The 12,501-nt window shown below is 44.9% G+C and overlaps 1 protein-coding gene across 4 annotated transcripts in view; it reads left to right on the plus strand.

Annotated features, from left to right (window-relative positions):
* Positions 1–12,501, plus strand: part of ME3 (malic enzyme 3) — a 219,841-nt gene that overhangs the window by 38,124 nt on the left and 169,216 nt on the right. The window contains exon 1 of one of the 4 annotated variants that reach the window (XM_043451454.1): positions 1,365–1,496. The exons of the other annotated variants lie outside the window; for them this stretch is intronic. Within the exon in view, the coding sequence (XP_043307389.1) occupies positions 1,380–1,496 (117 nt within the window). The 5' untranslated portion in view covers positions 1,365–1,379. Of the gene's footprint in view, positions 1–1,364; positions 1,497–12,501 lie in introns of those variants that run through there. 4 annotated transcript variants of the gene reach the window in all.

The raw sequence follows: 12,501 nt of genomic DNA on the forward strand, positions 1-12,501 counted from the left end.
GTGGACTGGCTCCATGCTTGGGCTAATCAGATGACGATCAGTCACCTCCTTTGTTTGATGTTTTTCTTCCCATACTTGCCATTGAGAAATACTAGATCTAGAAGTTTCTCTCCATGTGAAGTGTCTCCTCTACCATCATAGAGAACTTTCTATGAGACTGTGAAACTGAGGCTCAGAAACCCATAATTGAGTCAAGGTATACACAGTGGGTTGGAACACGGGTCTGTGTAAATCCAAAGTCTGTATTTCCATCTCCTGTCTTGGTTACCTAACTTATTACCTAAAATGGAGTTGGGATCCTAAGCAGACAACCAGAACAGAAATGTTTTTAAAATTTCCGGGTAGGACTGATCTATGGATCAAGGAATAAGCTCTATTCTCAAATAGTCTATAAAAGCAGGGGCAGACCCACTCTAGGGCACTAGTTTTCAACTTTGGCTATGCTTTATAATGATTTGGAGAATCATTATAATTATTATAAATAAATATATTATATATATAAACTTATATTTATAATATAAATAAAAATAATTATTATTTAAAATACTATTGACCATCTACAGAGAATTCTGAAAAAAATTATCTAGAGTATGGCCTTGGCATCAGAATTTTTTAAACTATCCCAGGTGATTCCCAGGCAGATTCTTTACTCAGTGGTAAAGAATCTGCCTGCCGATGCAGGAGATGTGGGTTCGATCCCTGGGTCGGGAAATGCCCCTGGAAATGGCAGTACACTCCAGTGTTCTTGCCTGGGAAATCCCATGGACAGAGGAGCCTGGTGGGCTACAGTCCATGGGGGTCACAAAGAGTCAGACACGACTGAGCGACTGAGCAGGCAGAGACCAAAAGTGAAAACCAGTGCTTAGGAAAGACAGAACCGATATCTTAGAAGTGAGGCTGGAGCTGCTTAATGGCTGCTGCACCAAGGGCAGGACCCAGGAGGCATTCTAGTGACCCCGGCAGTGCTGGGAAGAGAGGTGGACAAGGGGGCAGGCAATAGAGCTCAGCCAAGACGGGAAACCAGACCGTCCTGCTAACCGCCCGCGGCAATCCTGGTGGGAGCCAAGGGGTGGACTCTCGTGTACTGGCTGGTAATTGCTTTGTGTACTTAAATCTGAACTCTCAAAATGGATCGTAAGCTCTCTTGAGTTTCAGATACTAGTACCCAGAAGAGGTCTACCGTCTTCCTCGTTAGATGCCCTGTCTCTGGAGGGCAGGACCTATAGTTATGCTCCTTGACCATCTCCCAAGCTGCAGATCACAGCTCATAGTGCCTGGGACACACAGAGGATGCTGGGGGAACTTTGGCTGGAGGCGTGGTCATCCCTGGAAAGGGTAATATTTTCACAGGAATTTGTTGGAGAAGCCGTTCTGCTTTCATGTCTGAAATCGGGGGCGTGCTTGTGCAGAACTTAACTGAAACTGCCGTTTCCTGGCAAGTCCATCAACTTCTTGCCACGCGGTTTTGGCCTCCCTGTGCTTTCCCTTTGGGGCAGGTATGTGGGCTTCTGCTTCTGGTGAGACTGGCCTTGGCAGAAGAGCATGCAGGAGAGTCACTGGGTCCTGAGGGCTGTGATTTTGAGGTTGATACTAGAGCCTTCGGGGTGGGGAGAGGGGGCGGGCAGATTTCACAAGTCAGCAGAAAGGCTGCCAAGGCTATGCTTGTCAAATAGCTGTGTCCGTGGGTTCTCAGAACTGGGGAGTCTCACTGTGTCTGATTGAAAAATCGTATCTGTGGTCTCGGGCAAAACGAGAATAAAGATATAGTATACCTAATATTTGTATGCATGTGGGCAGAAAAACTTTCACAGTTTGAAAAGTCATCCTTCCATAGCTGAAAGTCACAAAGGGCAAGCCGGTTTGTGGATAGTTTGGTCAGAAATCCAGCAATAGGCCTTGTAGCCATGATACCAAAAGGGGGTAGAAGTTAGAAACTGAAATTTGTTGAGCATCTGTTTGATTTGTACACGTTGTTTGGTAAAGGGTCGATCATTTAATACTTGCTACACTCTATGTTACCCAAGAAGATATTTTCAAAATACGAATATGAGATTGTAACCCATCTGCCTAAAGCCCTTCAGTGGCTTTCCAGAGATATTTAGAATGGAAAACCGAAACTCGCTGTGGCCCACAAGGCCTTACATAGGCTGGCCCCACATTGCCTATGTCTGCCTGTTCTCACCCGGCAGTTCTCTTGTGAGCCCTGTGCCCACCCTCTACGGACTTCCCAGATGGTGCTAATGATAAAGAACCCGTCTGCCGGTGCAGGAGACATAATGAGACGTGGGTTCGACCCCTGGGTCAGGAAGATCCCCTGGAGGAGAGCATGGCAACGCACTCCAGTATGCTTGCCTGGAGAACCCCCTTGGACAGAGGAGCCTAGTGGCTTACAATCCATGAGATCGCAAAGAGTCAGACACGACTGAATGACCTAGCACGTGTGCATGCCCGCCCTCAGCAGGGCACTTACACCCGTGCTCCCCTCTCCTGGGACCCCTTCTCCCACCCCCCAAACCTTAGCCTTTACCCTTTACCATTTCCTTCAGATCCAAGGAGGGCTTCCCTGGTGGCTCAGACGGTAAAGTGTCTGCCTGCAATGCAGGAGACCCAGGTTCAATCCCTGAGTTGGGAAGATCCCCTGGAAAAGGATATGGCAACCCACTCCAGTATTCTTGCCTGGAAAATTCCATGGACAGAGGAGCCTTTTAAGCTACTGCCCATGGGGTCGCAAAGAGTTGAACAGGACTGAGTGACTTCACTTCGTCAGATCCCGAGGAAAGTTTAACAGTCAGTGTCTAGGCAGGAGACTGAAACCATACCAGTTATTTGAACCAGTGGGCTATAACACAGTATTTTATAAATTAAGTGTCGTGTTATAAAGTAGATAACAGAAGAGAGGTTGGAAACTACAGCCCGTGGGCCAAATCCAGCTCAGGATCTGTTTTTGTGTGACCAGTTAGCTAAGAATACTTTTTATAGTTGTTAATAGTTGTTATTTTTCTAAAAAGTGGGACTTCCCTGGTGGTCCAGTGGTTGAGAATCTGCCTCCCAATGTAAGGGACGTGGGCTTGATCCCTGGTCAGCAAACTAAGATCTCACATGCCGCAAAAAAATAAAAAATAAATAAATTTTTTTTAAAGGCATGTGGCCGACAAAGTCTGACATATTTACTACCCTGCCTTTACAGAAGAAATTTGACTATCTGTGCTCTTTGGCATCACAGAGGTAACAGCTGTGAGCGCAGCTACCCACTCTGGGACTGCAGAAACACAAATTGAAGTTAAGAAAACTTAGATGCTTAAAGACGCGACCCAAGGGCCTGCAACCCAGACCTCTGAGAAGGGAGCAGCTGAGGCTGGTGCTGCTGCCTCTGAGGTGGGGTGTGAGGAAGCTGGTTCCATGAGTAGTAGGAAGACCGAACACTCTCCCATGCTGCTGCCGTGGGAAGGAGTCACTACTGTGCAAGTGAAGAGGCCTTGGCTTTCCACGGGCTTCCCTGGCATCTCAGATGGTAAAGAATCCACCTGCAATGCGGGAGATCCAGCTTCGATCCCTGAGTTGGGAAGATCCCCTGGAGAAGGGAATGGCAACCCACTCCAGTATTCTTGCCTGGAGAATTCCAAGGACAGAGGAGCCTAGTGGGTTGCAGTCCATGGGGGTCACAAAGAGTCAGACACAACTGAGTGACTAACACTTTCACTTTTCACTTGGCCTTGCCCAGGTGCCACCCACAGATACAAGAGGCCCAGGGACATCAGAAAGAAAGGAGCAGGTTCTGTCTCTCCCCTCTCCAGGCTTTCCGTCTCCCTCCATCATGCCCTCTTGGAAAAGCCCAACATAAAAGCAGTTTGCAAAGCACAAAATGTAGTTTGCAGGGTCCTGGCCCCCCAGATCACAAGGCACGCTGTAGAGGAGTAGGTTTGAGGATCATAATTTAATAAATGGGACAGGAAGCCTTTCCTGAATCCCACCAGGTGCTCAGGGCCTTCCATCATATCGTCATTGTGCTATGTCTTTCCTACATAGCACTTCCTGCGGTTAATGATAATAGCAAACCCTTAGATAGCACTTACCATGTGCCAGCACAGTTCTAAGATTTAATCACAGTTTCAAGATTTAATCCTCACGACAACCTTGTGTAGATGCTGATATTATTCCCACTTTACAGATAATGAAACTAAGGCATAGGGAAGTTGAAATAACATACTCAAGGTGCCACTCAGCTAGTAGGTAAAAGAACAAGACTTTGAACTTCAACAGTTTTGTTCCAGGATCTTGGCTCTAATAAACTACGCAGCCCTTCCCCTTGGTTTCAGTTTTATGTTTGTGAATCTTGATTCAATATGTGCCTTCCAAATTAGACTGCCTTCATGAGGGCGGGCACGGGGTCTCCTGCTGACCACTGCCTCTGCTATGCCTGCCACGAGGTCTGGCACACAGGAAGCTTTCAGTGAAGATTTCTTGAGTGGATGAATAAATGGATGAGAAACTGGAGTCACAGACAAGTTAAGCCAACAGGTAACTGTCAGAGTGGGTTTCAAACCCAGGTCTGTGTGACTCTGGAATCATATTCTTCCCAGACATGAGCTGGCAGTTGCGTGCTTGCCAGCCAGTGATACACAGTGATGGCCCCAAGGCACTGTAAATTCACCGCTGCTCCCTGTGTTTCAGACAAATTATAGTGTTCCTTGTGGTCTTCGGGTTACCCAGAATGTGTGAAATATACGTGTGTATTCCCACCCCCTGATTGTGCTGCAGGAGAGAAGTCACTGTGCTCTGTAAATGCAGTCCCCAAACCCAGGGAGCTGAGTCTTCTAGTAAAGCTTTTTCAGACACATACCATGATAACCAAATGTAGTCATGTCCAGTAAGGCATTTAGCAATGTGGGTAGGAGATTCTTGTACTTTCTATTCTGTATAAAATTCCTGTTCTAGGATTTGGATTTTTTTTTTTTAATACGAGGAGAGAGAGAGAATGTTTTATTTAAAATATTGAAAAACAACAGTGGTTCTTATAATTCTGAACAAGATCGAAGATGTTCATGAGTTCGGGACGACATTCATGCCCCTCAGCATGTCATCCTTTTCTTTCTTTTTTTTTTTTTGGCTGCATTGCTGCTTGCAGGATCTTAGATCCCCAACCAGGGATTGAACCTGCGCCCTCAGCAGCGAAAGCACAGAGTCCTAACCACTGGGCCACCAGGAGATTCCTTTTGTTGGGGGCCGGGGCATGTCATCTTCTAAACCTCTCTACCCCACATTGCTCACCCACTTGCAGGGCTCCACAGGCTTCATTTCCTCTTTTCTGTGTACCTTTGCAATACCGTCCACTCAAATGAAAGCCAACATCCCCACGGCAGTATGTGGGGCATAACATGGTGTACCCTCAGAACAGCCCGGGCACCCTTTCTCTATTCCTCCATCCGGTGCCAACATAGAAGCTCAGAAGAATCAGAGGGAAATAGCAGAGAAAGGCAGAAGGGCAGTAGATTTCACAAACATTCATTCATTCTGTTCACCGTTTAACCAACCAGTAAAATGTACTCATTCAACATAATCAGCTGAGTTTTCTTTGTGGGCTCTTTTAACCGATGAAGTCAATCTTTGTTTCCTATGCCAGTTATCTCAAATGTTCCCATGAACAGTAGCAGCTCCAGAAACTCTGTATTAAGAGTGGCCCAGGACAGCAGTCTGGTTAGATGGGCACTGGAGAAGGGATATAGGGAGTGGTCCCAAAGCTATTTATCTGGTAAGCATATTATTTTTATTTGAGTTTATGTTTATTGGGTTGCCGGCATCTGTCTGAGAATCTACAGATTTCATAGCCAGCGCTAGTGAAAGGAGATCCTAGATCTCTGCTCATTAAAACAAGCAGAGATGGGCTTCCCTGGTGGTCCAGTGGTTAAGACTCTGCACTTCCACTGCAGGGGGTGTGGGTTCCATCTCTGGTCAGGGAACTGAGATCTGACATGCTGTGTGGTATGGCCACACACACACACACACGAAGGCAAGCAGAAACACAAACTTGATCTAAATTAAGAAAAACAGAGAATCGAAAGCTATACACATATTGGCCAGACAGAGCCAGTCAGTGGAATTCAGGCAGGCCCAAGGGAATACTGGGACCGGGGGCTGGTAGGTCCTCAGAAATCTGCTAGCTTCTCTGTTCTCTTATTGCTAATAAGCCAACATCTTCTACTTCACAGTTTCTCATTGTGGGAAACATAACTGCTCCACAGCTCCCAAGTTTATATTAAACTTCCAGCCTCAAAGACATAAAGCCACCTCTTAGTTCTAATACTAAGTTATCAAAGAAAGAATTGATCTGTCCAGCATGAGTCAGGTGGCCACCCTGGTCCAGTCAGTGACTAGAGAGAAGGATCACTCTCTGCATCAGGGCTGGGGGACGGTGAACAGGCGTGTGTTGGTGATCGGGGGTGATTTTGATCTGGACAGGCACTCCAAAGGTGTTCCTGTATTTTTAAAGGGCATTTATAACCCCTGGGGAAAACATATGTCCATGACACATCTGGGCACACAGAACATTTGATCACTGCTTGCTGGAAGAGCCCATAGAGGTACCTGTGGAATGATCTATCGATTGAACTGTGGATTAAGCTGTTATTTCTGTAACAATGCCTTGGTCATTTGACTCTTGACTGTCTGGTAGCCTCAAACAGTGTGACATCAATAACAGTAGTAAGAATAGTGAAGACTTAATGGCACATTAACGTACCAGACCCTGTTTTAAGCACGTTGTTTTGTGTTGTGGTTTAGTCCTTGTGTCCGACTCTTGTGACCCCGTTACCTTTTGTTAACTTCATTTAAATTAGTCCTCATAATAATGCCACGAAGTAGATACTAGTATTATTTCCAGTTTATAGATCTGGCAGCTGAGGCATAGAGAGGTGAAGTCATTTACCCGAAGTGACACTTCCGATGAGAGGTGGAGTCAGGACTTGAACCCCAACAGCCTACTTCAGCGTCTGTGCTTCCAGGGGGCACGGTGGGAGTTGCTGAAAGGTTCCACAGACACGGCTGGGAAAACAGCCTGGGATGGGTCAGTTCACTAAACAAAAAAGAGGCTGATAATGGCAGGGGGAACCAGGAACAAAAGTAGCTCCACCAAAAAGCTAGGACAGAAGAAAACATCAAAGAATGTGGATGGAGGGAAAAAGGGACCAGACAAAAGCGATGGTATGCAGGGCAGGTGAAATGGAAAACCAGAGAACGGGGCTGGCAGAAGGGAAAGACGGCACTCGGTGCGTTACAGATTGTGCTCTACAGACCTCCTGAGCGCTTGATAAAAGCAAGTGCCGAGACCCCACTCTGCACTGAATCAGAGGTATACCAGGTCTACAAGAAAGCCACTTGTTTTAACAAACACTTTTCAGGCACTCTCAGTTCATGAGAGCACCCGTGCGTGCTAAATCACTTCAGTCGTGTCTGAGTCTTTGTGACCCCATGGACTGTAGCCCGCCAGGCTCCCCTGTATGTGGGATTCTCCAGGCAAGAATACTGGGGTGGGTTGCCTGCCCTCTTCCAGGGGATCTTCCCAACCCAGAGATCAAACCCACGTCTCCTACTTCTCCTGCATCGGCAGGCAGGTTCTTAAACCACTAGCGCCACCCGGAAAGCCCCGGGCTGCAAGCAGCGTTGTGCACCCCTGTCACCCTGTGGCGTCGCTGGATATGGCAAGCGACTTCCTTTAATCTATTGACCATGGCAGGAAAGTTTGTAATACATTTCTAAATGACTTCCATTGATAGAAGAATCTCAGATGAGAATCCAAACTGCTAAGCTTTAATTCTGGCTCTGTCACAAACTAGCAGTGTGACCATTGGCAGACAATTTCTTTGTAGCCTCAGATTCCTCCTTTGTCAAGGTTGTAGGTTAGACTGGGTCAGTGAAAGGTATCTGGAATATGTCTTTCCACACATGTCCTTTCTATGTCCTGCAGCCTTCCACATCCTCCCTTGGCCTTGGCAGACACTGTTAATCAATCATAACACTGCTGGCTGAACTCAGATGAGACTTCTCAGTATTTATCACGGAGCTCCCAGCACCCGCTTACCACTGATTGAGGTTGGCTTCCAGTTAAAACTTGTTATCTCTAGATTAGATGATTCACAGACCTCCTATAAATTCTTAAAATCCATAGCTCTATTAAAAGAAAGCAGTAACTCCTTTTTTTTTTTTTTTTTTTTTAAAGGTTTCATTTTCCTCTGTATAAAAACACATTCCACAAATATTTTAATATTTTGATTTTTTTAAGTCTCATGCAGACCTTCCCTCTCCCAGTTATTCCAATCTAGATTGTAATTATGATTTGAATGTTGCTTGTTCTGAAATCCTCTAAAACTTTGTTATTAAATTACGCTAAGAAGTTGGACTAACTTGACCTTAAACTTACATTTTAGGTTAACTTGAACTTGAATAAATCACTGTTTGCAAACACAAGTTTAAAGTTTGGGAATTTGGTTTTTCAAAAACAATGACTAAGTGAGGAAAGAAAGCCCTGAATTTTAAAGTACTTAAGGGGAAAAAAAAAGTAAAAACTTTGAGAAGTGATACCCTGTTGATTACCCAAGAGAAATTCTCAGACAAATTGTAAACAATTCGAAGTTGTGCATTTTTGTTTAAGAATTCTGAGAATCTTGCTTACAGATTAGCCAAGACTAAGGGGAAAAAAGTTTAAAAATACGATGCAGTTGACCTTTATTGTTCTTAAGTCCCATGAGTTCTGTGCCAATAAAAACACTGTTTTTCTTTCCATTGGTGCTGGGTTGAAATGGTTGAAAATGGTGATTTCGCTCCTTTTATTAACCTCAAAGAACATATTTCAAGTAGGCAAACAATCTTCCCAAAGCAATTATGGAAAAATTTGGAGTTGACACAGATAGGTGGTTTTTGATACCCTGTGCCGGTCTTGAAAACAGAAGCATTTTGGTTCTGTACACTTCTCCACAAGGTCCGAAAGAGTTCTCTTCACTGTGCCGTGGATCCAAATGCAGACCTTACTTCCGAGGAGGCCTAGTCAAGAGCTTGGACGTTAGCATTATTTAACCAATCACAAGGCCTGAGAACCCTCATGCTCTGATGGGAAAATGTACTCAGACAAGTGACCCTCGGGCAGATGGATCCCATTATGTAAAACCTCAGGAAATTGGACTAAGACCCTGGAGAGCAGAGATTGGCTGAGTTAGCAAAATGACTGAATTATAAAATATCTGATCAGGAGAAAGATATATTATACTATGGTATGTAAGTAGCTGAAACTTAACCCCTCAAAGGGCATTACCTGGTGGAGGTGCCTCTAAGGTGACCCTTTCTTGTGTAATCAGCAGCATTAATGTGCATATGTATCACGTGATCAATTTCCTTAAGTGATTGTTCAGTTCCGTGTAATCGACCTTCTTCCTGCATCTGGAAGAGGAGTGCATTTCTCATCCAAAGCCCTGACTTCAGACACTGAATTCCGTTGCATAAAGCCTGACCATACTAGAAAAGAGAAGACCTGTATTCTAACATATTAGAAAAGAGAAGACCCCCCCACAAAGGGAAGCAGTGTGACAAGCGCTTACAGGGATCACTGATGCCTCCAAGTGATGCTTAAATTCCCTGAGCTTGGGGTTTCCCTGGTGGCTCAGTGGTAAAGAATCCGCCTGCCAGTGCAGGAGACAGGTTCCTGCATTGCAGGCAGACTCTTTACTGACTGAGCTACAAGGGAAAATGCATAAATAAATAAAATTATTTTTTGAAAAACTCCCTGATCTTGAGTTGGTTCATCTGAAAAATGGAGCCACGACCTCTGCCTCACCAGGAAAACCCAACGGCCTATGAGGCCCTGCTTGCGTCCCCTCCCAAACCAGCCTCTCCTCCTGCTGCCTTCCGCTTGTCTTGCCTCTCCAGTCGCGCTGGTCCCCTTGCTCTTCTCCCCTCTGGCTTTATGGGCTTTGCTCTGCTTTACTCCCTGCCTGGAACCTGGTTCTTCCTGACAGCTGCTCAGCAAACTCCCGCACCTCCTTCCACTCTCACTTTCATAGAGGCCAGCCTGGACCAACCTTGTAATGCCATGACCTGCTCACTCCAGATCTTCCATATCCCATCTGAGTTGTTTTTTTTTTTTTTCCTAGCACTGATGAATTCATTGCTAACTTACAATGTTTATTCCTTTTTATCTGTCCCCCAACTGGGATATCCTGCAGAATAAAGTCCTTTGTGCCAGTTTTTCATTTCAGTATTGCCCCCTAGACCAGTGACTGGCCCACAAAGAGGGACTCGATACATATTTTTTAACGACTAAATGAAAGCAATGCAGGAGACCCAGGTGCGATCCCTGGGTGGGGAAGATCCCCTGGAGAAGGAAATGGCAACCCACTCCAGTATTCTTGCCTGGAGAATTCCATGGACAGAGCAGCCTGGCAGGTTACAGTCCAAAGGGTTGCAAACAGTCAGACTGATCAAAGCAACTGAGCATGCTAATGAAAGCTGAGCCTCCAAGGAACCAAGCAACACAACTTGTTTGATTTATTCTGAAGGCAGCCCTAGAGTCCCCTGCACAGAGCCTGATGACTCTTATTTTTAGAAATCATCCCAATGAATGGGCTCTCTCATTTCCTGGCTCATGACAGATTAGGAAAGAGAAGATCCTGAAAGGTGACCATATGGTAACAGCTAGCAGTGATCACTGACAACGTGATATGAGAGGAGATGAAAAACTTTCTTTAAAAAAGCTGAAAAACAAACGATCACCTGTCTGCACTCATTTTATGAAGGCAGATAGCTTCAGAGGACTTAACTCACAGGAGGTGATGTAGTTATTTTGTTCAGAGCAAATGAAGCAACTGACAATTAATCTCAAAAATATACAAGCAAGTCCTGAAGCTCAATTCCGGAAAAATAAATGACCCAATCAAAAAGTAGGCCAAAGAACTACACAGACATTTCTCCAAAGCAGACATACAGATGGCTAACAAACACATGAAAAGATGCTCAACATCACTCATTATCAGAGAAATGCAAATCAAAACCACAATGAGGTACCATTACACGCCAGTCAGGATGGCTGCTATCCAAAAGTCTACAAGCAATAAATGGTGGAGAGGGTGTGGAGAAAAGGGAACCCTCTTACACTGTTGGTGGGAATGCAAACTAGTACAGCCACTATGGAGAACAGTGTGGAGATTCCTTAAAAAACTGGAAATAGAACCGCCATGTGACCCAGCAATCCCCCTACTGGGCATACACACCAAGGAAACCAGATCTGAAAGAGACACATGTACCCCAATGTTCATGCAGCACTGTTTATAATAGCCAGGACATGGAAGCAACCTAGATGTCCATCAGCAGACGAATGGATAAGGAAGCTGTGGTACATATACACAATGGAATATTACTCAGCCATTAAAAAGAATTCATTTGAATCTGTTCTAATGAGATGGATGAAACTGGAGCCTATTATACAGAGTGAAGTAAGCCAGAAAGAAAAACACCAATACAGTGTACTAACACATATATATGGAATTTAGAAAGATGGTAACGATAACCCTGTATGCAAGACAGCAAAAGAGACGCAAATGTATAGAACAGTCTTTTGGACTCTGTGGGAGAGGGCGAGGGCGGGATGGTTTGGGAGAATGGCATTGAAACATGTATATTGTCACATGTGAAATGAATCGCCAGTCTAGTTCGATGCATGAGACAGGATGCTCGGGGCTGGTGCACTGGGATGACCCAGAGGGATGGGATGGGGAGGGAGGTGGGAGGGGATTCAGGATGGGGAACACATGTAAATCCATGGTGGATTCATGTCAATGTATGGCAAAACCAATACAATATTATAACGTAATTAGCCTCCAATTAAAATAATTTTAAAGAAAGAGTAAGGATGGTAGTCATTAAGATAAGGTTGGATCATATTCATTAAATTCTACTTGCATGCTCAGTTGCCTCAGTTGTGTCCAGCTCTTTGCCACCCCATGGACTATAAAATCCCCCAGGCTCCTCTGTCCATGGAGATTCTCCAGGCAAGAATACTGGAGGCCGGGCCCTCCTTCAGGGCATCTTCCCGACACTCCTTAGGAAGGTAGAAATAGGTGCATATCATACACTGCAGTTTAGCCAAATGTTTATGGAACCTTGAGTAGACGCCAGGCACTGTGCTTCTTTAGCGCTAGAGATTTAAAGGAAGATGTGTGTTTGAAGTCTGGGGTGTGAAATAGATAATGTAAACAATTTTATTTTTAATTTTTGTCCAAAAATATTGGATTTTTTAGCACTTAAGAAGGTACAATTAATTATACTGGAAAATCTACTTATACGGAAGAGCTCATTCCCTGGAGAAATGATTCGTTGCTACGAACTACTGTGAGTCACAAAGGGGACAAGGGTTGGTCAGCTCACTAGCCTTCCACCAAAGGGGTAAATGTCCTGCCCTGATTTAGGTATGGTGTTTAATCCTTCCTTCTCTCCATTTCCGAAAGGTATCACATTGATGAG

This window comes from Cervus canadensis, chromosome 29, assembly GCF_019320065.1.
Source record: "Cervus canadensis isolate Bull #8, Minnesota chromosome 29, ASM1932006v1, whole genome shotgun sequence".
Lineage (NCBI taxonomy): Eukaryota > Metazoa > Chordata > Mammalia > Artiodactyla > Cervidae > Cervus > Cervus canadensis.